The sequence below is a fragment of the Cygnus olor genome, chromosome 3, assembly GCF_009769625.2.
Source record: "Cygnus olor isolate bCygOlo1 chromosome 3, bCygOlo1.pri.v2, whole genome shotgun sequence".
Taxonomy (NCBI): domain Eukaryota; kingdom Metazoa; phylum Chordata; class Aves; order Anseriformes; family Anatidae; genus Cygnus; species Cygnus olor.
The window spans coordinates 1,320,385-1,347,934 of NC_049171.1; the positions used below are offsets into that span (position 1 = coordinate 1,320,385).

General features: G+C 67.2%; 3 protein-coding genes and 1 long non-coding RNA gene across 4 annotated transcripts in view; 1 reads left to right on the top strand and 3 right to left on the bottom strand.

Annotated features, from left to right (window-relative positions):
* The window catches only part of CLU (clusterin), a 20,721-nt gene extending 16,748 nt beyond the window's left edge, over nucleotides 1–3,973 (top strand). Inside the window, exons 3-9 of the mRNA XM_040552275.1 lie at nucleotides 589–737; nucleotides 855–1,025; nucleotides 1,142–1,565; nucleotides 2,158–2,271; nucleotides 2,421–2,647; nucleotides 2,884–3,065; nucleotides 3,826–3,973. Of these exons, the coding sequence (XP_040408209.1) occupies nucleotides 589–737; nucleotides 855–1,025; nucleotides 1,142–1,565; nucleotides 2,158–2,271; nucleotides 2,421–2,647; nucleotides 2,884–3,065; nucleotides 3,826–3,832 (1,274 nt within the window). The 3' untranslated portion in view covers nucleotides 3,833–3,973. The remainder of the gene's footprint in view (nucleotides 1–588; nucleotides 738–854; nucleotides 1,026–1,141; nucleotides 1,566–2,157; nucleotides 2,272–2,420; nucleotides 2,648–2,883; nucleotides 3,066–3,825) is intronic.
* A 700-nt stretch (nucleotides 3,974–4,673) lies between these two features.
* Nucleotides 4,674–8,003, bottom strand: SLC35F6 (solute carrier family 35 member F6). The gene is made up of 6 exons (XM_040552276.1): nucleotides 7,856–8,003; nucleotides 6,259–6,331; nucleotides 6,017–6,188; nucleotides 5,646–5,858; nucleotides 5,426–5,536; nucleotides 4,674–5,140 (listed from the first exon to the last, which is right to left on the bottom strand). Exons 1-6 carry the CDS (start codon nucleotides 7,930–7,932, stop codon nucleotides 4,683–4,685), a joined length of 1,104 nt encoding a protein of 367 aa, XP_040408210.1. The 5' UTR covers nucleotides 7,933–8,003; the 3' UTR covers nucleotides 4,674–4,682.
* A 5,658-nt stretch (nucleotides 8,004–13,661) lies between these two features.
* LOC121067577 lies at nucleotides 13,662–15,103 on the bottom strand. The gene is made up of 2 exons (XR_005818337.1): nucleotides 14,248–15,103; nucleotides 13,662–14,057 (listed from the first exon to the last, which is right to left on the bottom strand). It is a non-coding gene; the product is annotated as an uncharacterized LOC121067577 (long non-coding RNA).
* A 69-nt stretch (nucleotides 15,104–15,172) lies between these two features.
* On the bottom strand, nucleotides 15,173–27,215 carry KCNK3 (potassium two pore domain channel subfamily K member 3). Its single transcript, XM_040552277.1, has 2 exons — nucleotides 26,828–27,215; nucleotides 15,173–16,145 (listed from the first exon to the last, which is right to left on the bottom strand). The coding sequence occupies exons 1-2, from the start codon at nucleotides 27,177–27,179 to the stop codon at nucleotides 15,238–15,240; spliced, it is 1,260 nt and encodes a 419-aa protein (XP_040408211.1). The 5' UTR covers nucleotides 27,180–27,215; the 3' UTR covers nucleotides 15,173–15,237.
* Nucleotides 27,216–27,550: the final 335 nt, after the last annotated feature.

The following is a 27,550-nucleotide window of genomic DNA, read 5'->3' on the forward strand; positions in this document are numbered from 1 at the left end:
CCTCCTGGGGGTCTGGATGGGGCTCAGCGTCCTCCAGGGGGGGGCTGGATGGGGCTCAGCGTCCTCCTGGTGGGGGCTGGATGGGGCTCAGCGTCCTCCAGGGGGGGGCTGGATGGGGCTCAGCGTCCTCCTGGTGGGGGCTGGATGGGGCTCAGCGTCCTCCAGGGGGGGGCTGGATGGGGCTCAGCGTCCTGCTGGGGGGGTCTGGATGGGGCTCAGCGTCCTCCGGGGGGGGGGCTGGATGGGGCTCAGCGTCCTGCTGGGGGGGCTCAGCACCCTGAGGGTCAGTGGGGGTGGCCAGATGGGGTCACAAGGCTGCTGCGGGGGGGGGGGGGGGGGGGGCACGGGGAGGGGGGGCTGCCCAAATCCCATCCGTGGAGGGCACAGGGAGGTGCCGAGCCCGGGCGTGAATTTTGGGCCAATTTTCTCCATTTCATTGAGCTCAAATCGGGCGAGCAAACAGGACAAACATTTGCGTGCCCTGGGAGGTTTTTTTTTTTTTTTTTTTTTTTTTTTTGTGGGGGGGGGGCAGGGGGGCGCAACCATCCCAGGGGTGCTCATCATCCCCCCCCCCCCCCCCCCCCCAAGAGCTGTCGGCAGCCGGCAGCAAGTACATCGACACGGAGGTGGAGAACGCCATCAGCGGGGTGAAGCAGATGAAGGCGCTGATGGAGCGGAGCAGCAAGGAGCACCAGGCCCTCCTGCACACCCTGGAGGAGACCAAGAGGAGGAAGGAGGTGGGCGAGGAGGAGGAGGAGGAGGAGGAGGAGGAAGGGGGCTGAAGGGGGGGGGGGTGGTCACGGTGCAGCCCCGGGGCGGGCAGGGCGCACAGGATGGTGCTGGGTGCCTTGCAGGAGGCGGTGCAGCTGGCGCAGGAGAAGGAGAAGGAGCTGGCGGAGAGGCAGGAGGTGTGCAACGAGACGATGCTGTCGCTCTGGGAGCAGTGCAAGCCCTGCCTCAAGCACACCTGCATGCGCTTCTACTCCAGGACGTGCCACAGCGGCTCGGGGCTGGTGGGCAGGCAGGTGAGTGGGACGGGGAGCACCCCCGGGGTGGCGGGGGAGTTGTGGGGTCGGGGGGGGGGGGTCCCGCCCTGATCCTGATCCTGATCCTGATCCTGATCCTGATCCCCTCCTGGCAGCTGGAGGAGTTCCTCAACCGCTCCTCGCCCTTCTCCATCTGGGTGAACGGCGAGCGCGTGGACGCGCTGCTGGAGCGGGAGCAGCGGCAGGAGAGGCAGCTGGAGGAGCTGGAGGAGCGCTTCGGGCTGCTGGAGGACGGCGTGGACGACATCTTCCAGGACAGCGCGAGGGTCTACGGCCGCCTGGCCCCCTTTTTCCAACCGCCCTTCGGGGGTTTCCGCGAGGCTTTCCTGCCCCCCCCCGCCGTGCACCGCGTCCGCTCGCCGGCGCGCGGCGAGAGGCTGGCGAGGGAGCTGCGCCCCTTCGGCCAGCACCCGGCCCGCGGCTTCCACCACCTCTTCCAGCCGCTCTTCGAGCTGACGCAGCGCATGCTGGACGGCGTGCCGGGCGGCTGGGAGCACCCCCTGGCAGGATTCGGCCCAGGTAGGAGCTCGGCACGGTTGGGCACGGCGGCCGCGCGTCCCGGCAGCCCTCGTCGACGTGGGTTGGGTTTGGGGATGAGCTCAACCCTGCTACGAGACACCGGAGAATCCACACGGGAGCCTGAGAGTCGCAGGCTCTGCTCTTCGCAGACCCGGGCTGGGTTTTTGGGTGTTTTTCCTCCCCCCCCCCCCCCCGTGTTTTTGCCTGGGGGCCGGCTGCCAGGGGAAGGGAAGGTGTTGGTTTTGGGCGCGTTCCCCGGTGGCTGCACCCGCGCCGTCACCTCCGTCCCCGGCTCCGTGTAGGGCGGCTGGGAAAGGGGCTGTGTCGAAACAGGGGCTGGCACGGAGCGCTCCGGCCTGAAAAACGACTCGTTTTTGGGGCCAGGAAATGTTTTTCTGTGAAGTCAAACTTCCGTGGAAAAAATACAAAACACTCGAGTGTTGCACAAGCGGCGCGGGCTGGGCTCGTCCGCCCCGGGCTGGGCACGGGGAGCGTCCCCATCCCCGTCCCCAACCCCGTAGCTCTGCCGTGGGTGCTCCCCTCGAGGCAGCAGCATTTTGGGGTCCCTGACGCTGGCCCCGGCTCCCCGCAGAGTCCCGAAACTCGAGCAACGAGCGCATGGTGTGCCGCGAGATCCGGCGCAACTCGGCCGGCTGCCTGCGGCTGCGCGACGAGTGCGAGAAGTGCCGCGAGATCCTGGCCGTGGGTGAGTTTTTTTTTTTTGGGGGGGGGGGGGGGGGGGACACACACAGAGCCCGTGCGAGGGCTTTTTGGGGACAGCACGGGGCGAGGAGGAGGTGGGGGGGGGAGGCTCCACGAAGGGATGGGGGTGCTGAGGCTGCCGTGCGCCCGCAGACTGCTCGCAGACGGACCCCGCGCGGGGCGCGCTGCGGGAGCAGTTCGAGGACGCCCTGCGCCTGGCCGAGCGCTTCGCCCGCCGCTACGACGAGCTCCTGGGCGCCTTCCAGGCCGAGCTGCTCAACACCAGCAGCCTCCTGGAGCAGCTCGAGCGGCAGTTCGGCTGGGTCTCGCGCCTCGCCAACCTCACCCAGGGCTCCGACGGCTTCCTGCAGGTCACCACGGTGCGTCCCCGTTCCTTCCCCCCCCCCCCCCCCTTTCCATCTCCCTCCTCTTCCCACCCCGTGAGCGACGGAAAGTGGGTCAGGGGGAGAAAGAGGCGATTGTGCGCCGCCGCTGCCCTGTGCGCGACAGTGCCTGCGGGGCCGGGTGCCAGCTGCGGGGGGGGGGGTGGGGGACCGCGGGGAGGGCTCAGCTCCCCCCTCCGTGTCCCCCCCCCACCCCCCCCCCCACCCCAAAGGTGCTCTCCAAAGCCCCCAACCTCGAGGACCCGTCGGCGCCCGCTGACACGCAGGTGACGGTGCAGCTCTTCGACGGGGAGCCGCTGTCGCTCACCGTGCCCGGGGACATCCCCTGGGACGACCCGCGCTTCATGGAGACCGTGGCCGAGCAGGCGCTGCGGCACTACAAGCAGAACGCCGTGTGAGTGCTGCTGGGGGGGGGGGGGGTGGGGTGGGGGGGGTCCGGGGACGTGTCCCGGGGCAGGGCAGTCACCCCCCCCCCCCCCCAAGGGGACATGCGGCTGTGGGGCTGCAGTGGGTTTGAGCCATGTTGGGGGTGTGCCTAAAACCCAAAACCCCACGTTTGGGGCCATCCTAAATCAGGAACCCGACGTTTGGGGCCATCCTAAAGCCCAAAACCATGTTGTGGGCGATCCTAAAGCCCAAACCCCCCCCCCATCGGGGGCCATCCTAAAGCCTGAAGCCCCCCATCGGGGGCCATCTTAAAGCCCGAAGCCCCCCCGTTGGGGGCCATCCTAAAGCAGGGAACCCCACGTTGGGGGCGATCCTAAAGCCCAAAACCAGGGTGGGGGCGATCCTAAAGCCCAAACCCCATGTCAGGGGTGATCCTAAAGCCAGAAACCCCCCGTCGGGGGCCATCCTAAAGCCCCAAACCCCCCATCAGGGGCCATCCTAAAATCCCAAAACCATGCCGGGGGGGCGATCCTAAAGCCCGAACCCCCCCCCCCCCATCAGGGGCCATCCTAAAGCCCAAAACCACACTGTGGGGATTCCTGCTTTAGGATCGCCCACATCGGGGGCCCTCCTAAAGTCCCAAACCCTCCGTCGGGGGCGCTCCTAAAGCAGGGAACCCCACCTTTGGGGCAATCCTAAAGCAGGGAACCCCACGTCGGGGGCGATGCTGAGCTCACACCCCCCCCCTCCTGTCCTTCCTCCGGCAGAGAGTAGCCACCCCGCTGCCGCAGCAGCCCCGCGCGGGGGCTCAGCCCCTCCAGCCTCCCCCTACCCGCGGGTGAAACACCGTCGGCACCGCTCCTGCTGCTGGGCCCCCGAGGGTCCGGGACAGAAAATAAAGGTAGAGTTCCCCCACTCGGCTGGCTGAGCTCTCCTGGGCCTTTTTGGGACGCGCCCCGGCACAAATAAACCTCGCAAAAAGCAGCTGCGTGCGCCTGGGGTTGGGGTGTGTGTGTGTGTGTGTGTGTGTGTGTGTGTGAAATATGGGAAACCCACCCTGAGGGTGCTCGGGTGCTCCCATCCCCTGCACGGGGCACGGACGCGGCCCCAAAGCCAGCAGGGGGGGAGCTGAGCTGATGTAGGGCCCCACAAGCGACCCCAAAGCTCGCCGTCGGGGGACAAGGAGGACCCGAATCCTGCTACGGGGAGGGGCGGGGGGACACGGGGACAGGGCCCCCAGGGTCCTCCCGGGTAAAGGAGACCCTTGGCACACCCGCGCAGGGGACAGACGCCGTCTCCTCCACCCCGTGCCATCCCCTTTTGGGTCCCCCCCCGCCCCAGCCACCACGCAGCGAGCCGGGGGCACTCGCCCTTTATTTGGCACAGCCCCGGGGGTGTGGGGGGGGTGTGTGTGTGTGCGCAGAGCAGCGGGGCCAGCCCCGACCCCAATCCTAGGAGCTCACCCCGAGGGGCGCCCCGTTCCCGTGTGCCGAGGAGGAGGAAGAGGAGGCAGGCTGCCCTTCGCCACGCCGCCAGCACCCCGGGGAGGGCAGGCTCAGCTTGGCAGTGCCAGGAGGAGTCCGGGAGGGGGGGCTCTGGAGGGGTGTGTGTGTGTGTGGGGGGCTCAGCTCTCGCTGTTGATGGCCCCGGGGTCCCCCTGCAGCAAACCCTCGCGCTCGGCCGCGCTGCCCCGGGGCAAGCAGGCGAGCAGGGGCCGGTGCAGGCCGTTGTAGAGCGCGGTGCCGGCCAGCAGCACCCCGAACCCCAAAACCTGCAGGCCGTGGAAGCTCTCCCAGCCCACGGCCAGGCTGACGGCCCAGACGACGAGGGTGCGCAGGCTGTCCAGCACCATGCGGGTGGTGGCGCTCAGCTCCTTGGTGACGCTGACGCCGGCGAAGTTGAAGAAGGCGATGCTGCTGACGTTGCCCAGCAGGGCCAGGGCGATGAGGGGCCGGTGGCCAACCTGGCAGAAGGCGTCGAGGGCGTCCTCCAGCGCCCGCCGCGGGTTGCCGCTGAAGCTGCCCGCCGGGATGTAGTACATGGGCACCAGCAGCAGCGCCAGGATGACGAAGCCGAAAAATCCTGGGGAGGAAGAGGTGGTGGTGGGGGGCGGGGCGTGTGAGGCAGGCACCGGCTTCAAGCACACCCCCCCCAGGGCTGCCTGTTCCCCTCCTGCCACCCATCCCTGCCCTGTGGTTGGGGTCCAGCACCCCCTCCCCACCCTCAGGAGCCCCCCTCTTTGCAGCCTGCTATGTCCTGAACCCCCCCCACCCCCAAAAACAGCTCTTCCCCAGGCAGGGTTTGCAGGGTTTGTACCCCCCCCCCCAAAAAAAAAACGCCCAGCCCCGGCCCCGCGACGCAGCAAACCTTCGGTGCCCACGGCCTGCAGCGGGTGCACGTCGTGCTTGTAGACGAATTTCTCCTCCAGCACCATCTGGATGGCCACGATCACCTGCGCCATGACGATGAGGAGGTCACCTGCGGGGACAGGGGGACGGCTGAGCCCCCAAGCAAGCGGCGTGGCCATCCCGGAGCCGTGCCCGGGATTATTTCCTCCCCGCCCCCCCACCCCGGGACCACCACCTACCCGTTATCACCTCGCTGAGCTTGTGCTTCTGGCCGTGGCCGCCGCGCAGGTCGGCCAGCCCCACCAGCACCAGCCCCACGATGGTGGCCGCGATGCCCAGCCACTGGCTCAGCTCCAGCCTGCGGCCCAGGAAGGCGACGGAGAGGAGCCCGGTGAAGATGATGACGGAGCCTCGCAGCATCTGGAAGCTGGAGGCGCTGGTCATGTTCAGGGCTGTGCGGGGAGAGGAGGACCCAGAAAGTCATCCGTAGGCAGCTGGAGCTGCCCCCAGATGACGCCACCACCCCTCTGGTTAGGGGTTCCCCAAGCCCCGCTGCTGCAGGAGGCTCCGGGGTCTCAGAGACGGAGCCGTCCCCGTCCCCAGCACTCACCCACGTACATGATGCTGGTCCCGGTCATGTCGCAGAGCGCCGGGGGCAGGAAGAGCAGCGAGCTGAAGGGCTGCGACGGAGCCAGGCTGGGCTCCGGCCTCCGCCGCTCCCTCCACAGCAGCAGGTAGAAGACCCCCAGGCAGGAGAACTCCCCCAGGAACATGCCCGCCGCCTGCGGGAGAGGCGGGTGAGGGCGGCCGGCCCCGTTGGGGACACCCCGGGGCCCCGAGCCGGGCTCTCACCTGCAAGAAGGGGTGCTGGAAGCTGTGCTCCTCCGTCCCGCCGCAGCCCACGGCGCTGAAGTTGTCGGCCCATCTGCGGGGTGGGAGAGAGCGTCGGGGTTAGGGGAGGTGGGGCAGACCCCAAAGCACACCCAGGGCTGTCCTTGTCCTCCTGTCCTCGTCCTCCACTTGCTTGGGGACAAACTGGAGGGCAGGGGGCCGGCCAGGGGGCACCTGCAGGTGCTCTCGGTGACACCGTGGGACGACAAAGCCGCCCCCAGGGGACAGCTCTGGGGACAGGGCTCCCCGTGCTTCCCAGGCTCGGGAAGGATCCGTGGCCACCCAGACGCGCTGCGGGCTGCTGGCCCCGCTCCCAGCCCTGAGTGACAGGCGGGGAAATGGGACACCACCATGCGCACACACCGCCGCGATCCCGTGGCCCCGCGCCCAGCGGGGCTGGATGCGGCCGAGCAGGGCAGAGCAGGATCGCGGGGGACACCCCGGCAGCACCCCGCGCCTCACCAGCCCCGGGGTAGGGGGCCCCTGAAGGAGGCCGACTGCAGGCTGGGAAGGCGGCGGCTCCCGCCCAGTGTTTTGGGGTGCCGGCTACGAACCCCTTCTTTTGGGACGTCCTAGCCACGGGGCAACGCTGGACAGGCAGGAGCAGAGTCCCCACGGCCAATTTTGGGGAGCATCGCCCCGTCCACACGGAGGAGGGGACCCCAGACACTTGGTGGCTGAGGAACCCCAGCCCCACGGCCCCAGCTCCTGCCCTAGGACCCCCAGCTCCCGCCCCACGACCCCAGAACCCCAGCTCCAGCTCCTGCCCCATGGCCCCCGGCTCCTGCCCCACGACCCCCAGCTCCTGCCCCATGGCTCCAGGACCCCAGCTCCAGCCCCATAACCCCCAGCTCCTGCCCCACGACCCCCAGCTCCTGCCCCATGGCCCCAGGACCCCAGCACCAGCCCCACAACCCCCAGCTCCAGCCCCATGACCCCGGCTCCTGCCCCACGGCCCCCAGCTCCAGCCCCATGGCCCCATAACACCCAGCTCCTGCTCTAGGACCCCAGCTCCCGCCCCAGGACCCCCGGCTCCTGCCCCATAGCCCCAGGACCCCCAGCTCCCACCCCATAACCCCCGGCTCCTGCCCCACGACCCCAGGACCCCCAGCTCCCGCCCCATAACCCCCGGCTCCTGCCCCACGACCCCAGCACCAGCCCCACGACCCCCAGCTCCTGCCCCACGGCCCCAGGACCCCCAGCTCCCGCCCCCCCAGCCCCTTCGTGCTGACGCCGCGGCCCCGCGGAGGCGCTGGGCAGGGACAAGCGGCGTGGGGAAGGCCGCGCTGACCGCAGACCGCCGTCCCATGGCTGGCCGAGGCCCTCCCCAGCCAGGCCAGCAGGATTTCGGCCTGACTCAGCCCCGCTGCCCGCCACCACCTTTCGCAAGAGGGCCGGGGCCGGCGGCTCCCGTGCCTCAGTTTCCCCAGCACCAGCCGGGTGGTGGTGAGGGGGGGGGGGGGAGGGCACCCACAGCCCGGGGCCTGAGCCCCGGGGGCTGGAGGGGTCCTGGGGGGGGGCTGTCAGTGCCCGGAGCCCCCCCCCTCCCCGCACTCACTTGGCCGCCAGGGTGTTGATGGAGCCGGTGAGCAGCATGAGGGCGGCCAGGCCCAGCTGGTGCCGGGACCACGACATGGCCCCGCCACCGCCCGCGCCGCCGCCGCCCGCCCTGAGACAAGGCCTGGCCACGCCCCCCCTGAGTAGCCCCGCCCCCCCGAGTAGCACCGCCCAATCGTAGCCTCGCCCCCGTTGTAGCACCGCCCCCTCTCGCGTAGCACCGCCTCCCCGTGGCTCCGCCCCCGCAGTGTTCAGCCCCGCCGTGGCCCCGCCCCCAAGCCGCCCTTGGCTCCGCCCCGCAGGGTTAAGCCACGCCCCCCCAGATCTCCCTGGCCACGCCCCCAGGTATCCCCGTGGCCCTGCAACTGCGTCCCCGTCTCCCTGTCCCCGTCCCCATATCCCCGTGTCCCCGTGTCCCCGTGTCCCCCTATCCCCGCGTCCCCATCCCCTGTATCCCCCCAGCCCCCTGTCCCCCCATCCCCCTATCCCCATGTGCCCCCATCCCTGTGTCCCCCCATGTCCCCATACCCCCTTGTCCCTGTACCCCCCCCATCCACATGTCCCCATATCCCCCCAACCCCATGTCCCCCTATGTCCCCATATCCCCTCATCCCCGTATCCCCGTGTCCCCATATCCCCCTATGCCCATGTCCCCCTGTCCCCACATCCCCACCATGCCCCCATATTCCCATGTCCCCCCATCCTTGTGTCCCCCCATGTCCCCATATCCCCCTAACCCCATATCCCCATGTCCCCATGTCCCCATATCTCCATATCCCCCCATATCCCCCCATGTCCCCATATCCCCATATCCCCCCCATATCCCCCCCATATCCCCCCATGTCCCCATATCCCCCCCCAATGTCCCCATGTCCCCCCATGTCCCCATGTCCCCATGTCCCCATATCTCCATATCCCCCCATATCCCCCCATGTCCCCATATCCCCATATCCCCCCCATATCCCCCCCATATCCCCCCCATGTCCCCATATCCCCCCCCAATGTCCCCATGTCCCCCCATCTCCCCATGTCCCCATATCCCCATATCCCCCCCATATCCCCCCTATGTCCCCATATCCCCCCATGTCCCCATGTCCCCATATCCCCATATCCCCCCCATATCCCCCCCATATCCCCCCCATGTCCCCCCATCTCCCCATACCCTCCCATATCCCCATATCCCCCCATATCCCCCCCATGTCCCCATATCCCCCCCATGTCCCCATGTCCCCATATCCCCCCCATGTCCCCATGTCCCCCCATCTCCCCAAACCCTCCCATATCCCCATATCCCCCCATATCCCCCCCATGTCCCCATATCCCCCCCATGTCCCCATGTCCCCCCATCTCCCCAAACCCTCCCATATCCACATATCCCCCCATATCCCCCCCATGTCCCCATATCCCCCCCATGTCCCCATGTCCCCATATCCCCCCCATGTCCCCATGTCCCCCCATCTCCCCAAACCCTCCCATATCCACATATCCCCCCATATCCCCCCCATGTCCCCATATCCCCCCCATGTCCCCATGTCCCCATATCCCCCCCATGTCCCCATGTCCCCCCATCTCCCCAAACCCTCCCATATCCCCATATCCCCCCATATCCCCCCCATGTCCCCATATCCCCCCCATGTCCCCATGTCCCCCCATCTCCCCAAACCCTCCCATATCCACATATCCCCCCATATCCCCCCCATGTCCCCATATCCCCCCCATGTCCCCATGTCCCCCCATCTCCCCAAACCCTCCCATATCCCCATATCCCCCCCATATCCCCCCATATCCCCCCCATGTCCCCATGTCCTCGTATCCCCCCCATGTCCCCATGTCCCCCCATCTCCCCAAACCCTCCCATATCCCCATATCCCCCCCATATCCCCCCATATCCCCCCCATGTCCCCATGTCCCCGTATCCCCCCCATGTCCCCATGTCCCCCCCATCTCCCCAAACCCTCCCATATCCCCATATCCCCCCCATATCCCCCCCATATCCCCCCCATGTCCCCATGTCCCCGTATCCCCCCCATGTCCCCATGTCCCCCCATCTCCCCATACCCTCCCATATCCCCATATCCCCCCATATCCCCCCCCATGTCCCCATACCCCCCCCCACCCGATGGCGGTGCCACCAGATGGCGCCGTTGCTGCAGCTGGGCCGGGCGGGGGGACACGGGGTGGGGGGGGGGGGACACCGGTGGTGCCAGGACCCCCCCTTCCCACAGGTCTCCCCCCACCCCCACCCCAAGGGACTCAGCCCCCCCCAGGGGTCACCCCCGGACCCCCCCCCGGGATTTCCCCATCCCACTCCAGCCCCCCCATGGGACCCCCACGCTGTGGGTGGGGGGCTTAAGGGTGGTCGTTTGGGTTCGTCTCCCAGTTTGTCCCAGTGCAGCCCAGTCACCCCCTCTGGGATCCCCTGGGGGCACCGGTGGCACCCCCGGTGGGACCCCTGGAAGCCTCCCGGTGTCTCCGGCCTCCCCTCGAGGGAGAAGGGGAAGGGAGGCCGAGGGAAAGGAGGCCGAGGGAAGGGAGGCCGAGGGAGGGGAGGCCGAGGGAGGGGAGGCCGAGGGAGGGGAGGCCAATGGAGAAGGGGTCGGGAGGCCGAGGGAAGGGAGGCCGAGGGGGAAGGGGAAGGGAGGCCAAGGGAAGGGAGGTTGAGGGAAGGGAAGCCAAAGAAGAAGGGGTCGGGAGGCCAAGGGAAGGAGGCTGAGGGAAGGGAGGCCTAGGGAGGGGAGGCCGAGGGAGGGGAGGCCAAGGAAGAAGGGGTCAGGAGGCCGAGGGAAAAGGGGAAGGGAGGCCAAGGGAAGGGAGGCTGAGGGAAGGGAGGCCGAGGAAGAAGGGGTCGGGAGGCTGAGGAAGAAGGGGTCAGGAGGCCGAGGGAAAAGGGGAAGAGAGGCCAAGGGAAGGGAGGCTGAGGGAAGGGAGGCCGAGGGAAGGGAGGTTGAGGGAGGGGAGGCCAAGGGAGGGGAGGCCGAGGGAAGGGAGGCCAAAGAAGAAGGGGTCGGGAGGCTGAGGGAAGGAGGCTAAGGGAAGGGAGGCCTAGGGAAGGGAGACCGAGGGAGGGGAGGCCGAGGAAGAAGGGGTCGGGAGGCTGAGGGAAGGGAGGCCGAGGGAAAAGGGGAAGGGAGGCTGAGGGAAGGAGGCTGAGGGAAGGGAGGCCTAGGGAAGGGAGGCCGAGGGAGGGGAGGCCGAGGAAGAAGGGGTCGGGAGGCTGAGGGAAGGGAGGCCGAGGGATAAGGGGAAGGGAGGCCAAGGGAAGGGAGTCCAAGGGAAGGGAGGCCGAGGGAGGGGAGGCCGAGGGAGGGGAGGCCAATGGAGAAGGGGTTGGGAGGCCGAGGGAAGGGAGGCTGAGGTAAGGGAGGCCGAGGAAGAAGGGGTCGGGAGGCCGAGGGAAGGGAGGCCGAGGGATAAGGGGAAGGAAGGCTGAGGGAAGGGCAGGCCGAGGGAAGGGAGGCCAATGGAGAAGGGGTCAGGAGGCCAAGGGAAGGGAGGCCGAGGGAGACAGGGAAGGGAGGCCAAGGGAAAAGAGGCCAAGGGAGAAGGGGAAGGGAGGCTGAGGGAAGGGAGGCCGAGGGAAGGGAGGCCAAGGGAGAAGAAAGGGCCCGGGAGGCCGAAGCAGGATGAGGCCCCCCCTCCCAGCCCCCCATTCCAGCCCCCCCAGGTTCTCCACTCGCGGCCGTTCCTCATCGGCCTCCCCGTGGGCAGAAAAACCAAAGCCCCCGGGCCTCCCACCCATGGGTGATGAGGCCGTGGAGGCCAGGGGAGGCCGCCCTCACCCCACACGCGTGGCACACGCGTGTGGGTGTGTGTGTGCGCGCGCCCTGCGGGGCAGAAGGGGCACATGGGGACAGCCGGGTCCCCATGGGGAGGAGAGGGGGCACCCAGCACCCCGGGGGCAGGTGGGGGCTGGGAGGAGAGGGGACAGGAGGGTGGGGTGGGGACGTCGGTTTGGGGACGGTGTTTTTAGGGCCGGTGTTTTGGGGATGGTGGGTTGGGGACATTAGTTTGGGGATGTTAATTTGGGGATGGTGGGTTGGGGACGTTGGTTTGGGGATGTTAATTTGGGGACACTGGTTTGGGGACGTTGTTTTGGGGCCTGGTTTAGGGACATTGGTGTGGGGGCAGTGGGTTGGGGGTGGCAGGTTGGGGATGTTGGTTTGGGGACGGTGTTTTCGGGACGGTGTTTGGGGATGATGCTTTGGGGATGGTGGGTTGGGGACGTTGGTTTGTTTTGGGGACTGTTTTGGGGACAGTGGTTTGGGGACAGTGGGTTGGGGATTTTGGTTTGGGTACGGTGTTTTTGGGGATGGCGTTTTGGGGACAATGGATTGGGGACATTGTTTTGGGGACGGTGTTTTTGGGATACCAGTTTGGGGACAGTGCCTTGGGGACGGCGGGTTGGGGACGGCAATTTGGGGATGGTGGCACAGCCCCTGTGCCCCCCCTGAAGCCCCCCCCGGGTCACCCCAGCACCCTTTTTAGCGGGGAGGCACCACGCAGACACCAAACCCCCCCCCGTCCCCATCACCCCAAAACCCCCTGCCCCTGGTGGTCCCCGTCCCGAGGTCTCATCCAGCACCGGGGGGGCCAGGGGACCCCCATCCCCGGGGTCCCAAATCACCCCCCAGCACCCCCGGAGCCTCTGGGGACCGGGGCCACCCCCGGGAACCTCTCTCCCAGGACAGGTCCCAGCACCCTGGTGCTGAGCAGAGGGGCAGGATCCCCCCCGTACCCCAGGACACCCCCACCTTCCCGGTGCCGAGGGCCCATCGCTGGCTCCTGCCCCCCTCGGTGCCCCCCCGGGACCCCCCGCTCCTTCCCTGCTGCTCCCCAACGGGGCGCCCCCAGCCTGTCCTCGTCCCTCCGGGCGGCTGCGGGACCCTCGGGGGTCCCCCTCCCCACTCTGCGTCCCCACGAGAGGGGACGGAGGGATTTGATGCAGGTAGGGGCAGGAGGGGACCCCAGAGCTCCGCCGGGGTCCACCCCGGGGCACCAGGAATGCCCAAATCCCAAAGGATTTTTTTTTTGCCCCAAGGTGCCCTGGCCGTGGTTCTTTGCGAATCTCAGCGACCCCAAAACTTGGGGGGGGGGGGGGGGGGGGGGGGGGCTCAGCCCCGGGCCCCCTCCTGGGCCACGCAGAGGGCTGCGGCTGCGTGCTGGTGGGACGGGAGAGGTTGGGGACCCCCCCCCCCCCCCCCCCCGAGGCCCTTCTCGTGCCACCCCAACGAAATGATGCCACGGGGAAAGTCCAGAGAGGGGCACAAAGGTGACCATCATCGGAGACCCCCCCCCCCACACCCCCCCGTGCGTCCCGGTCCCCAAAACCCAAAGGTGACGGCGCGGGGGTGGGGGGGTGGGTGGGGGGGAGCCGGAGCGATGCCGCGGTTCGACCCAGCCTTTATTTCTCTCCGTAACGAAAGGAAGTCAGCAGCACAAATACACTTTGGCGTGAGAAAACGGAGAAACCTCGTTTTTGGGGGGCGGCGGGGGGGGGGGGGGGGGGGGCATGAGGGATGTGACTCTGCTCCCCGTTGGCCTCCCAGCGGGTATTTCTGGGTCCCCCGTGGATGGGGTCGAGGCGTTGGTTATAATAAATACACCCTCCCCGCTCTCCAACGGCACGCACACCTCGTCAGGTATCGGAAATACACATTATTATCATTATCATTATCATTATTATTATTATTTTTTTTTTTTTCGGTTAAAAGGTGAGAAAAGAAACGCCGCGCCGGGGAGGGGCGCGCTGGGCGCCCAGGCTGCCCCCCGAGTCCCGGTGTCCCCCTTGGGTCGTTTTTTTTTGGGGGGGGTGGGGGGGGGTTCAAGAGGGGTCAGTGCACGTCTCGGTGTGTCGTCCCCCCCCCCCCCCCCCCCCCCGTCCCTGCTGTAGGGGCAGCCTGTGCTTTGGGGGTCCTGCGGGGGGGGGGGGGGGTCACGGTCCTGGGGGGCAGGGGGTGATGATGGTGCTGAGCCCTCCTCTGTAGGTGTTTGGGGGGGGGGGTCTTGGCCCTGCGGCCCCCTGCCCAGCCCACGTTGGGTGAAAACAGGGAGTTTTTTTCCCCCTATTCCCTTTTTCCATGGGGCTGTGATGAGGACAGAGCCCCCGTGCCCCCCGCCGTGCGATGTCCCTGTGCCACAGAGCGGGGGGGAGAACCCCAAAAACTGGGATCAGAGTGCGGGGTGCGATGGGGCGCAATGGGGTGCTACGGGGTGCTGTGGGGTGCTGTGGGGCACAATGGGGTGTGACGGGGCGCAATGGGGTGCGATGGGGTGCTACGGGGTGTGATGGGGTGTGGTGGGGCACTATGGGGTGCATGGGGGCACTATGGGGTGCAAGGGGGCACAACGGGGTGCGATGGAGGCAACGGGGTGTGATGGGGCACAATAGGGCACAGTGGGGTGCGATGGGGTGCGATGGGGGCAATGGGGTGCGGTGGGGCACAGTGGGGTGTGATGGGGTGCTATGGAGCACAATGGGGTGCTATGGGGAGCAACGGGGTGCGATGGGGCACAATGGGGTGCGATAGCATGCAATGGGGTGCAATGGGGTGCAATGGGGTGCAATGGGGTGCAATGGGGCACAAGCTCAAGGGTGCAGCTCAGGGGCGTGAAGAGGACTGGTGAAAAAGCCTCCCCGTGCCCTGCATTGTCCCCCTCCTTTCCCCCCCCCAAAAAAAAAAAACCACTTTGCCCCAGGTGCCGCGATGGAGATGGGGATCGGGGTTGGGGGGCACCCTACAGCCCCAGCCCGGGCACCTCCACCTCCGGACACAGCCGGTGGCGTTTTGGGCTATGTGACTCGTGGCGTGTCCCCCCCCCCCCCCCACGAGGGGCAGGGCGAGGACAGCTCCGTCTAAGCCCCTCTTAGCCTGATTTACGGGTGCGCGCATGCTGCAGCAGCCCGGGAGCTGCCCACCCCCCTGGGACCCCCGGTGCCCACCCCCAGCGCCCCCCTCACACCCGAAGAGGGTGCCGGGGGGGGGGGGGGGGGTGGGTGGGTCTTGGGGCTCCCCGGATAGAGACGTGTGTGCTCCCCCCTCTGCTCACCTCCCCCCCTTCCCTTCCCCGCCGCTTTCCACCGGGTTAAAACACCCTCTCCGGCTCTTCAAGTTTCACATTTTGAGGAGTGGTTTGCAAAATAAAATAAAAATAACCATTAATTTAAGTTAAAATAAAATAATCCGGCCGCTCCCCCCCCCCCCCCGTCCCCGTCCCCACCACCACCACCTCACCACCACCACCACCACCACCACCACCTCCTGCCCCGCAGCCGCCCCGAGTCCCCTGGGGACCCCGGGGGGGCTTCCAAGGGGGGGGGGGGGGTCCTTGGCCGAGGGGATGGGATGGGGGGGGGGGGTGATACCACCGGGGGGGGGGGGGGTGCTACACGGAGCTGCGGCGCTTCACGAGGCCCTGGAAGGCCGAGAGGCTGTGGAGGCCGGTGGAGACGGAGCTGATGGCCGAGCGCCGGGCGCCGCAGAAGCAGCGGTTGGAAGGGGTCTCGGGGCAGCGTCCCGGCGAGGAGTGGCTCTGCTCCACGCAGGTGTCCGAGGTGGACAGGTCCCGGGGGATGATCATGGGGATGGAGTACTGCAGCTTCTCCCGGCTCTTGTACCACAGGCACGAGCACATGGACTGGAAGTGGAGCACCTCGGCGTAGACGTTGCGCAGCCCCCCACCGCTGCCCCCCAACCCCACGCCCCCCGATGAGGCCGCCGAGGCCACCGGGGCGCCCGGGGCGGTGTCGGCGCCGTGCCCGCCGCCCGCCTGCCCGCCGCGGGTGAGCAGCGCCCGGTGCTCGGCGTCCCGCTTCTCGTCCTCGGCGTTCATGGTCATGAAGCGCAGCACCACCAGGTTGAGGAAGGCCCCGATGACCGTCAGCCCCGTCAGGATGTAGACGAAGCTGAAGGCCACGTACTGCGGCTTGTTCTGCAGGGCCTCGTCCTTCTGCAGCGCCACGTAGTCCCCGAAGCCGATGGTGGTGAGGGTGATGAAGCAGTAGTAGTAGGCGTGGAAGAAGCTCCAGTGCTCGTAGTAGGAGAAGGCGGCCGCCCCGATGCACAGCGTGCTGATGCAGGAGAAGAAGCCGATGGTGACCATGTTGGCCATGGAGACCTCGGCGCGCCTCATGCCCAGGCACTTCTTGACGCGGTGCAGGAGGTACCGGACGAAGGTGTTGATGCGCTCGCCCAGGCTCTGGAACATGACGAGGGTGAGGGGGATGCCCAGCAGGGCGTAGACCATGCAGAAAACCTTCCCGCCGTCCGTGCTGGGGGCTGCGTGGCCGTACCCTGGGGGGGAGAAGGCACGGAGAGGGTCGGCGTGGTCCCAGCACCCTGCACACCCCTTCCTTGGCCACCCGGCCAGGGATGGGGTCTGGAGGGGGCACCCGAGTGAAGCCCCGGACGAGGGGGGATTGGAGCTGGCACCAGGGCATTGCAGGTGCTGTTCCTCAAATGCACCTCCCGGGACAGCCTGACCCACAAGGGCTGGGTGGGGATGCAAAGGAGAAGGGGGAAAAAAATGGAGTTTTTAAGGAATGGAGAGGTGATGGCTGTCCTCCGTCACCCCATCCCTGAGCCCCTGCATCCCTGCGTCCCCCTGTCCCTGCATCTGTGTCCCCATGTCCCTGCATCCCTGTGTCCCCATGTCCCTGTATCCCTCTGTCCCATGTCCCTGCATCCCTGTGTCCCCATATCCCTGCATCTCTACATCCCTGAGTCCCTGCATCCCTGTGTCCCCGCATCCCTGTGTCCCCACATCCCTGTATCTCTGTCCCCATGTCCCTTTATCCCTGTATCCCCATGTCCCTGTATCTCTGTCCCCATGTCCCTTTATCCCCGTGTCCCCATGTCCCTGCCTCCCTCTGCCCCAGGGCTCTGCCATCGGCCACCCGGGGGCTGCCAGGGGAGCTGAGGGGAGCTGGGGGGACCCCAGCCCCGGGGGCAGCATCTGGACGTGCTGTAATCTCCTGCCTGCACAGGACGCATGCAGATGGGACTTTGCGAGGAGGATTATTTGTCTGTAATGGATCCCGGGAAGAGGCAGCTGAGCCCAGGGGGACATGGGGGGGCTGGGAGCTGGGGGGGCTGTGTGCTGCCAGGAGGTGCCCTCGTCACCGGGCAGCCACCCCTCACCTTGCCCCGTCCCTTCTCCTTCTCCTTCTCCTTCTCCTTCTCCTTCTCCTTCTCCTTCTCCTTCTCCTTCTCCTTCTCCTTCTCCTTCTCCTTCTCCTTCTCCTTCTCCTTCTCCTTCTCCTTCCCCTTCCCCTTCCCCTTCCCCTTCCCCTTCCCCTTCCCCTTCCCCTTCCCCTTCCCCTTCCCCTTCCCCTTCTCCTTCTCCTTCTCCTTCTCCTTCTCCTTCTCCTTCTCCTTCTCCATTTCTTCCTTTCCCTTTCTTATTCCCTTTCCCTTTCTTATTCCCCTTTCCCTTCTTCTTTCCCCTCCTTCCCTATTCTTTTCCCTATTCTTTCCCTATTCTTTTCCCTATTCTTTTCCCTTCCCCTTTCCCTTCCCCTTCCCCTTCCCCTTTCCCTTTCCCTTTCCCTTTCCCTTTCCCTTTCCCTTTCCCTTTCCCTTTCCCTTTCCCTTTCCCTTCCCCTTCCCCTTTCCCTTCCCCTTTCCCTTCCCCTTCCCCTTCCCCTTTCCCTTTCCCTTTCCCTTTCCCTTCCCCTTCCCCTTCCCCTTTCCCTTTCCCTTTCCCTTCCCCTTCCCCTTCCCCTTCCCCTTCCCCTTCCCCTTCCCCTTCCCCTTTCCATTGCATTTACAGTGCCCCACTCCTCAATTATTAAAAGCCTCCAGAAACACGTTCCACATAAAAGAACAGGCCGTGTTCCCCTACATGTGGAAAACATTTTGATGTTATTATTAAGGCGCAAAGGCAGGGACCTCCCGGGCACCTCTCCCCCAGTGCCAGCAGCGTCCCCGGGGCCCCGTGGGCCATTTCTGCCCGGTGCTGAGCAAGCACTGTCAGGGCCAGGTGGACCTGGGGACGGCTTCGGGGAGCACAACACTGGGTTTGAGGCAAATTTACCCTGAAAAAAACCTTTGGTCCTCCTGGGGCCCAGCCCTGCCCTCCGGGGAGCCCCCAGCCACAAAGCCTCGCGTGCGCCCTGGGGGGTTTCTGATCCCCTTTCCTCCTGCACCCCGGAGGTTTCTGGTCCCCTTTCCTCCTACACCCTGGGGGTTTCTGAGCCCTTTTCCTCCAGACCTGAGCTCGGTCCTGGTATTCCCACTCTGCCCCATCTCTCCTTCACCCTGCCTTCCCCCCGCCGTCCTCGCCGGCAACCTCCGAGGGGCCAAGGATTTACGCCGTGCCGGGGCGAGGCGAAAGCACGCTCGTCAGATCTCCTTCCAAACCGTCCCCGTGGAGATGGTGCTGAGCTGCAGGGGGGAGCTGGGGGGCCCCAAATACATCTCCCGCTCCTGGAGAGCCCCAAATACATCTGCTACTCCTGGGGAGGGGGGCTGAGCGTGGTGCCCCCCTGGCGACACCACGGAGGAGGCGCCGTGGCTGTGCCACCCGTGGCAGGAGGGAGCTGGGGGCGCAGCTGCCGGGTGCCTCCATTTCCCCCAAAACAGCCCAAACCTCCCCATTTCCATATGGCCAAGGATGGGATTTTAGGGTCTGAGCCTCCAGCGGTGCCCTGCCGGCACCCTCATTGAGTACCCTGCTGCCATATGGGCTCCTGGGCTATATTTAGCATATTCAGCCCCATTTTCCCAGGGCTATATTTAGTATATTTATCCCCACTTCCCCAGGGCTATATTTAGTATATTTATCCCCATTTCCCCAGGGCTATATTTAGCATATTTATCCCCATTTCCCCAGGGCTATATTTAGTATATTTATCCCCATTTCCCCAGGGCTATATTTAGCATATTTATCCCCATTTCCCCAGGGCTATATTTAGTATATTTATCCCCACTTCCCCAGGGCTATATTTAGCATATTTAGCCCCATTTCCCCAGGGCTATATTTAGCATATTCAGCCCCATTTCCCCAGGGCTATATTTAGCATATTCAGCCCCATTTCCCCAGGGCTATATTTACTACATTCAGCCCCATTTCCCCAGGGAAGGCCAAGCACCCATCGCCCCCCCCCCCCCCCCCCCCCCAGCTTCATCGGGCACTGCCTGATCTCCACCACTTTTTTGGGGTGAAAGTCGGGGGTTTTAAAGCCTGGAGGAGAGGCGGATAGCGGGGGGAGAGACCCGGGGAGGGTGAGCCCCCAAACCCCTCTTATTATTATGGCACCCCCATTTTCATCCTTTATGGGCAGGAAGCACGCTGGAGATGCTGCCCGAGCCCCTGCCCCATTGGGGACCCCTTCCCAGTGCCCCCCAGCCAGACTGGGGCCAGATCCTGCCCTCCCCGCCCTTACAAAAGGGTGCTCAGCACCTTTCCTCTGCTTCTACACCCCCCCCCCCAAACCAGCCCCAGGGGTGCTCCTCGAAAGGTGCTGGGGGTGCTGGGCGGGCAGGGTGCTGCGGGCAGGGAGCGCGGTGCCCGTCCCCGGGGAGAAACCCTGGCACGTCCCCGAGGAAGGCGGCCGGCTCGTGGCCTTTTTAGGGCCGCGGAGGAGCAGGTGTAGGGCTGGGACCTGGAGCACGTCCCGGGGATTAGCGGGCAGCGGGCCATGGGGCTGGAGGAGGGGGGGGGGAATGGTGCTGAGCTGGGGGCTGCGGGGCTGCGGGTGCCAGGGGTGGTGGGCGCGGAGCAGGGGGCACCGGGTGCTGGGGTGGGGGGGGGGGGCTGTGTCAGCTCCAGGGGGTGTGGGGATGGGGGATAGGGCTGCCGGGGGCCAGGGGTAGGGGGCTGCAGGGGGCAAATTATGGGGCTGCAGGGAGTGAGGGTATGGGGCTGAGGGGAGCAAGGGTATGGGACTGCAGGGAGTGAGGCGTGGGGCTGAGGGGAGTAAAGTTATGGGGCTGAGGGGCGTGAGGGTATGGAGCTGCTGGGAGCAAGGTGTGGGGCTGCAGGGAGCAAAGTTACGGGGCTGAAGGAGGCAGGGGTATGGGGCTGCACAGAGCAGGGTGTGGGGCTGCAGGGGGTAAGGTATGGGGCTGCAGGGAACAAGGTATGGGGCTGCAGGGAGTGAGGGTATGGGGCTGCAGGGAGCAGAACATGGGGGTGCAGGGAGCAGGGGAATGGGGCCCCGGGCAGCATCCCCCTCCAGCAGGCAGCGGCACCAAGCCCCTCGCTCCGTAACCCCAACCCCAGCTCTCGTCCCCTCTGTGTGTGTGTGTGTGTGCGCGCGTGTGTGCACGGTGTGTGTGTGAGTGTGTGTGCACTGTGTGTGTGTGAGTGTGTGTGCACTGCTGTGTGTGCACTGTGTGTGTGCACTGCTCTGTGTGTGTGCACTGCTGTGTGTGTGCACTGCTGTGTGTGTGCTCTGTGTGTGCACTGCTCTGTGTGTGTGCACTGCTCTGTGTGTGTGCACTGCTGTGTGTGTGCACTGCTGTGTGTGTGCTCTGTGTGTGCACTGCTCTGTGTGTGTGCACTGCTGTGTGTGTGTGTGCTCTGTGTGTGTGCACTGCTGTGTGTGTGTGTGTGCACTGCTCTGTGTGTGTGCACTGCTGTGTGTGCACTGTGTGTGTGCACTGCTCTGTGTGTGCACTGCTGTGTGTGTGCACTGCTGTGTGTGTGCTCTGTGTGTGCACTGCTCTGTGTGTGTGCACTGCTGTCTGTGTGTGTGCACTGCTGTGTGTGTGTGTGCTCTGTGTGTGTGTGCACTGCTCTGTGTGTGTGTGTGCTCTGTGTGTGTGCACTGCTCTGTGTGTGTGTGTGCACTGCTCTGTGTGTGTGCACTGCTGTGTGTGTGTGTGCTCTGTGTGTGTGCACTGCTCTGTGTGTGTGCACTGCTGTGTGTGTGTGTGCTCTGTGTGTGCACTGCACTGTGTGTGTGTGCACTGCTGTGTGTGCGCAACAGGGGGGGGGTCACAGCCCCTCAGCCCCTCACAGCCCCCCCACCGGGCCCCCCCCCCGCAGCCGTGCGCCCCCCCCCGCCGCGGGCCCGATGCTGTCATGGAAAATCCCCGCACCGGCCAAGGGCCCTGTTTGCGCTGACCCAAAACTGGCAATTTTTCACTCAATTCTGGGGCTCCGCCAGGCCTCTTCCTGGCTCCCCCCCCCCCAAGTCCTCCCATTCTCCCCACCACGGGGGGGTGGGGGGCACGGCCATGGGGCTGGGTGCTGGTGGCCCCCCAGTGGGAAGGGGTCTCCGGGGGGGGGGAATAAAACCCACCCAAAGCCCCCATGTCCTTCCACCCCCCGCCCACCCCCCCAGTTGCGCCCCCCCAGGGGCAGGGGGCTGGCACACGCTGCCCCTCTGGCACCCATATTTGGGGGGGGTCAGATCCTGCAGGGCAGGAGGAGGCTGGTGGAGGGGGGGGGGGGCTCAGCCATGCCCCCCACCCCCAGCACCCCCAGGTTGGGGCTTGCCTGTGGGAAGGATGCGGCTCCTTCCTGGGAGCTCTGCTTGGCTGGGGGGGCAAGGGGGGGGGGCAGAGGTACCCAGCGCCGCGCTCTAGAACCCAGCACCGTGCTCCAGAACCGGCACTGTGCTCCGGGGCCCAGCACCACGCACCGGAGCTTTGTGCCATTGCCCGGAACAGTGCATGAGTGCCCAGCACCATGCACCAGCACCGTGCAGCAGTGCCCAGCACTGTGCACCAGTGCCAAGCTCTCTGCACAAGCACCCAGCACCGTGCACCAGCACCGTGCAGCAGCGCCCAGCACCGTGCAGCAGCACCCAGCACCGTGCACCAGCACCATGCACGGTGCAGCAGCGCCCAGCACCGTGTACAAGCACCCAGCACCGTGCAGCAGCATCCAACACCACGCAACAGCGCCCAGCACCATGCAGCAGCGCCCAGCACTGTGCAGCAGTGCCCAGCACCGTGCACACGCACCCAGCACCATGCACCGGTGCCTAGCACCATGCACCAGCACTGTGCACAAGCACCCAGCACCGAGCAGCAGCGCCCAGCACCCTGCACAAGCACCCAGCACCCTGCACAAGCATCATGCAGCAGCACCCAGCACCGTGCAGCAGTGCCTAGCACCCTGCACCAGCACCGTGCAACACCAGCACCGTGCAGCAGCGCCCAGCACCGCGCAGCAGCGCTCAGCACCATGCAGCAGCACCCAACACCCTGCACAAGCACCCAGCACCATGCACCAGCACCCAACACCCTGCACAAGCACCCAGGACCGTGCACCAGCACCGTGCAGCAGCGCCCAGCACCCTGCACAATCACCCAGCACCGTGCAGCAGTGCCTAGCACCGTGCACCAGCACCGTGCAACACCAGCACCGTGCAACACCAGCACCGTGCAGCAGCGCCCAGCACCGTGCAGCAGCGCCCAGCACCATCCAGCACCACCGCAGCCCCTCTGCCCACGGCTGCTCTCCCCGCCGCGAGCCCCCCGCGCCGAGGCAGCAGCTCGTCTCTCCCCTTCATTAGCCCCACGCCGCCCGGCCAGGATTTATCCAAGGCGGCGCTGCCCGCCATAAATCCTGCGCGCTGCGCTCCCTGCAGCCCGAGAGGCGGCTGATAAACGTTGAAGCCAGCCCGTAAATCACACGCGGGTCGGAGCAGGCCCTCCCGCGGCTCCGGATCGGGTCCGGCTTCCCAGCACCAGACCCGGCAGCACCCAGCTGGGGCTCGGCAATTGGAAAAAAAAAAAAAAAAAAAAAAAAAAACACGACAAAAATAAAGAAATTGGGCCGTGGCTTGTTTCTTTCTGCCCGGTGCTGCGCACCTCTGGCCCAGCACGGGTTGTTTGTGCCTGCCCTGAGCCAGCCGCTTGCAGAGTTTAATGAGGCATCTGCAGGGAGAGGCATTAATTGCTCTTATCTCTCCAGGACAGGGATGAGCAGGAAACGTACAGGCTGGGAGCAGAACTGAGCTCCGGGGGGGCGGGGGGGGGGTCTCCAGGATGGAGCCCACCGGGCAGGACACACAGGAGCCTCCCCAGGACAAGGCTCTGCCTCCTCCTTGCCACGGCGCTGAGCCTCAGCCGCGGGGGCCGCCATCGGCACCCCAAAACCCCCATCACGCAGGGCTGTGGTCTCGGGGTGCGCAGGCTCTGCACCCCCACCTCCCCACCCGCCCTCCGTGCTGCGCGCGCCCTCGGTAGGCTTCAGAGTGAACGCCCCAGACGGCGATGCCCTGTGCAGTGGGGGCAGGGGGGGGGCCTGGTGCCTACGTGGAGGGGGGGAAGGACGCCGCTCCTGCCCTCCCAGCTCTGCTTCGTCCCCGAAACAAGCCCCCGGGGTGACCGCAGGTGGCCGGAGCGGGTCGGGCGATGCGTGTTCCCCCCCATGCCGTGGGCACGGGGTCCCGCTCTGGGCATCATCCCCCCCCACCCCCCCACCCCCCCAGTGGGTGTTTGGGGTGCGGGGAAGCAAATCCCATCCCTGAAACGGAGCGGCACGCTCCTGCCCTCCAGCGCGTTCACTCTGAAGCCTACCGAGGGCGCGCTCCGAGCCGCCACGACCGATTTCCCCCCGCGCTCGTCGAGGGCGCAGCGGGGACAGAAATGTCCAGAGGGCTTCCGAGCTCCGTCCCCAACCTCCTGCTCGAGCGACCTGCTCCTCGCCCTCCGGGCCACGCGTGTCTCACTGCCACCGCGCCACGTCCCCAGGGCCGGGGGGGTGTGTGGGGGGGAGCGGGTGTCGTGGTGCCTTCCCTCCCCCCGCCTGTGGTTGTCCCCCTACGCGTCCCCTCCCCGCGGGGCTGCCAGGACGAGCCCGGAGCGGGGTGAACGGGGCTGATCGGGGTGAACGGGGCTGAATCAGCGATGAAAATAGCAGCGGGGCGCGCGGGGAGCGCGGTGCTCAGCCTGGCTCTGCGTCAGGCCCGAGCTGCCAGCGGGGAGGAGGCGCTGCCGGGGACGGGCAGCGAGGCCAAGGGCCTGGGGGGGGGCGGGGGGGGGGGGGAGCAGGGGGGGTTGTCCGAGCAAACCCGGCCCTGCCACCGTGTCCCCGGGGCATTGGAACGCACCGAGGCGGTGGGGAGGGGGCTGCGGGGACCCCCCCCCCCCCCACACACACACACCGTGGCCAGCACCCAGAGCATCGCGGTGGCCACGTTCCCGTGTCCTTGTCCTCAGCCTCTTTTTGTCCCCCCCCCGGGGTGCTGAGCAGGGGAGGTCCCAGCACCTTCCCGCGGTGCCACGGGTTTGGGACATGGGGCAGGAGGCTTGGGGGGGGGGGGGGGGGGGGGGGCACCAGGAGACCCCCGGGGGCAGAGGAGGGGACGCGGTGCCACCGCCGTCACCGCCCCACACTGAGCCATCCCGTGCCATAAATAAGCCCAGAGGGAGGGGGACAGTGACAGATGGTGGCACCATGGCCAGCCTCCGCCACCTGCCCCAGCCCAAATGGCCCCAGCGAGGTGCTGGGGACACGTTTTGGGGCCGGTGACAGCCCCCCCAGCACGTGGCAGGGACACGGGGTACCCCTCCCCGTGCGTGTACCCGGCTGCCACCACCGCTGTCCCCATGAGTGCCACCACGGGGGGGGGCTCATCTCCTGCCCCCAGCAGCTCACGGAGCCCCCCAGAGCAGCAGCACCCAGCCCCGGGGCACCCTTGGGTGCCCCCCGGCTCCCTCTCCAAACCAGAGCCACCCCGGGAGCGTCGGAGGGGACAGAGCCCAGGAGAGCTGGGGGACAGGGGACAGGGGGACGTGTGCTGGGGACAGGGCCCCCAGGGACCTTCGGAGCCTCGAGTTTTGGCTCTTTTCCCAGGAAAAAAAAAAAAAAAGATAGGAATAAAAAAAAAAAAAAACAAAACACACAAAAAGCAAGGAAAACTTTGGAGCGGGACCCGCCGCCCGCCCCACTTTTCCTCCTTCCCTCTTTAAACCTGACCTTGGCCGGCTCAGCGCCCTCCCTGCCTGCCCTGCACCCCCGCAGGATCCGTCCCCGGCTGGGGACAGGCACAAAGCCGCCCCCCTGCCACCCCGGGGTGGGGGGGGGTGGGGGGGGGTGTGCCCAGGGCCACCCCAAGGGAGATGGAGGCTGAATGTGGCGGGGACGGCCACAGCCCCGGGCCGGGGGTTTGTGCCGGGTGCTCACGGGGGGGGTGTCAGGGGACCAGGACAGGACCCCCAGCACCCCCCAGCACCCCCCAGTCCCTTCCCATGCTGGTGGCAAACCCCCCCCCCCCCCCGGCACCCCCCTGCCGCCCCCCCCCTCCTTCCCCGCTCCCTCTCACGTCAGACATAAGCTGCTTCCCCGAGCCTGCCCCAGCTGCTCCGCCAGCCCCCAGCCCATAATAACCCCCCCAGCTCAGCCCTGCACCCCCCCAGGACTACCACCACTATCCCCCCCCCCCCCCCCCCAGACCCCTGGGTCCTGCCCGCGGCACGCTGAGCCTGAGCCTTTTGGGGCTCCCGGGGATGGGGACGTTTTGGGGCTGGGGGCTTATAGGGGTCCTGTGGCCCCCCACCCCCCTGTCCCCTGCCCCCTGTCCCCCTCTCCCAGGTGGGGGGAGCCCCCAGCAGCATTTCCCCAGGGAGTTTTGGTTCCTGGCACCCTGTGCGCCCCCAGGTTGGGTCGGGTCAGGTCAGGATGGGGCAGGGAGATGGTCCTGGGCTGTGCCCCCCCGCAGCAGCTCCCCCACATCCCTGTCCCGTCCCCCCCCACCCCCCCCCCGGCAGGAGACGGGCTGCGAGGGAACCCTGTCCCCAGGAGACCTTCCTCCTCCTCCTCCTCCTCCTCCTCCTCCTCCAGGGAAGGGGTCAGCCGAGGGAATGGCCTGTCCTCCGCGGGGAAGGGGACAGGAGCACCCCAGGGTGCTGGGGGGGGGCACGGTGTGCAGGGACGAGAACCCCCACGGGCCCCTCCTGGGCTGTCACTCCAAGGGACTCACCCCCCCCAGCAGCTTCCTGCCCTCCCCCAGGAGAAGCCCCCGAATTTTCCCCGTGCCCCAAGTCACATCTCCCCCCTTCCCAAAGCACCCTGTGCCCCCCCCAGCCCTGCCGGACCCCACAACCCCCCCAGGACCTCCCTGAAGGGCTGGGAAGGGGGGGCCTGCCCCAAGCCAAGGCTCAGCCCCCCCCCCAGACACCCTGGGGCTGCAAGGGGGGGTGTAGGAGTGTGGGGGGGTGATTCCGGGCAGGGGATCCCCAAAACTGGGGGACCAGAGGCTGCGGGAATGGGTGGGGGTCGGGTGGGTCGGGGGGGGTGGTCCTGGGACAGTGGGGGCTGGGAGATTCTGGGGGGAGGGAACCCGTGGGGGTCTCCCCGATGCTGCGGGGAGGGGTGGGGGGTGCGGGCGGGGGGGTTTCCTGGTGGTGGGTGGGTGAGCCTGATGCCAGGGGGTCGGGTGTTTTGGGGAGGGGATTTTGGGGTGGGCTTTTTGGGGAGGGTGCCCTTGGGGTGAGCGTTTAGGAGAGGGTGCCACTGGGGCCGGGTGTTTTGGGGAGGGGTCCTTTGGGGTCGGGCCTTTTGGGGAGGGGACTTTTGGGGTGGGGGTTTTGGAGAGGGTGCCACAGCGGTGGGCGTTTTGGGGAGGGGTCCGTCGGGGTCAGGCATTTTGGGGAGGGGTCCTTTGGGATCAGGCCTTTCGGGGAGGGGACTTTTGGGGTGGGCTTTTTGGGGAGGGGTCCTTTGGGGTCGGGCCTTTTGGGGAGGGGTCCGTTGGGGTCGGGCCTTTTGGGGAGGGGACTTTCGGGGTGGGGGTTTTGGGGAGGGTGCCGCTGGGGCCGGGCCTTTTGGAGAGGGGTCCTTGGGGGCCGGGCGTTTTGGGGAGGGGTCCTTTGGGGCCGGGCGTTTTGGGGAGGGGACCTTTGGGGTCGGGCCTTTCGGGGGGGGGGGGGGGGGTCCGGCAGGTCTGCAGGGCTTCGGGGGCCAGCCGGGCTGCTCTCCCGGGCGCCGCGAGGCTGCGCGCAGCAGCCACCGGGGGCAGGCGGGCAAGGGAGGAGGGGGGCGGCGGCGGCGGCGCTACGGGGGTGGTCGTTACCTATGGTGGTGATGACGGTGATGGCGAAGTAGAAGGAGCCGGCGAATTTCCACTGCACGCCGGCCTTGTGCGGCTTCAGCTTGAGCACGACCCACTCGAGCTCGCGGAAGCCGGCGGCGCTCAGGTTGTACTTGCTCCGCAGCTCCTGGCTGCGCGCCTCCAGCCGCCTCCTCTCCGCCGTCTCCCCCTCGGACTCGAGCGCGTCGAAGACGGCGGCGCCCACCAGCAGGTAGGTGAAGGTGCACATGATGAGCGCCAGCGTGCGCACATTCTGCCGCTTCATGGTGCGGAGCAGGCGGCGGCGGCGGCGGCGGAGGGGGGGGGGGGGAGGCGGCGGGGCCGTCCGGGGCATGGCGGCGGCGGCTGGAGCGGCGGAGGAGCGGCGGGGCCCCGGCGGCGGCGGCGGTGCTGGTGGTGCCGGTGGGGGTGGTGCTGGTGCTGGTGGTGGTGGTGGTGGCGCTGGAGGTGCTGGAGGTGGCGGCCGGGCTGGCGGAGGAGGAGGAGAGGGGAGGGGGCGGCGGAGGAGGGGGGCGGGTGGGGGCGGAGCTGTCCTTCAGCACCGGCGCCCCCCCCGCATCGGGAACGGGGATCGGGGACCGGGGTTGGCACCGGGGACCGGGGACCGGGTTCGGCACCGGTAGCGGACGCCGAGCACCGGGCGCTGGGGTTGGCACCGGGTACCGGGCACCGTGCGCTGGGAACGGCACCGGCACCGGGCACCGG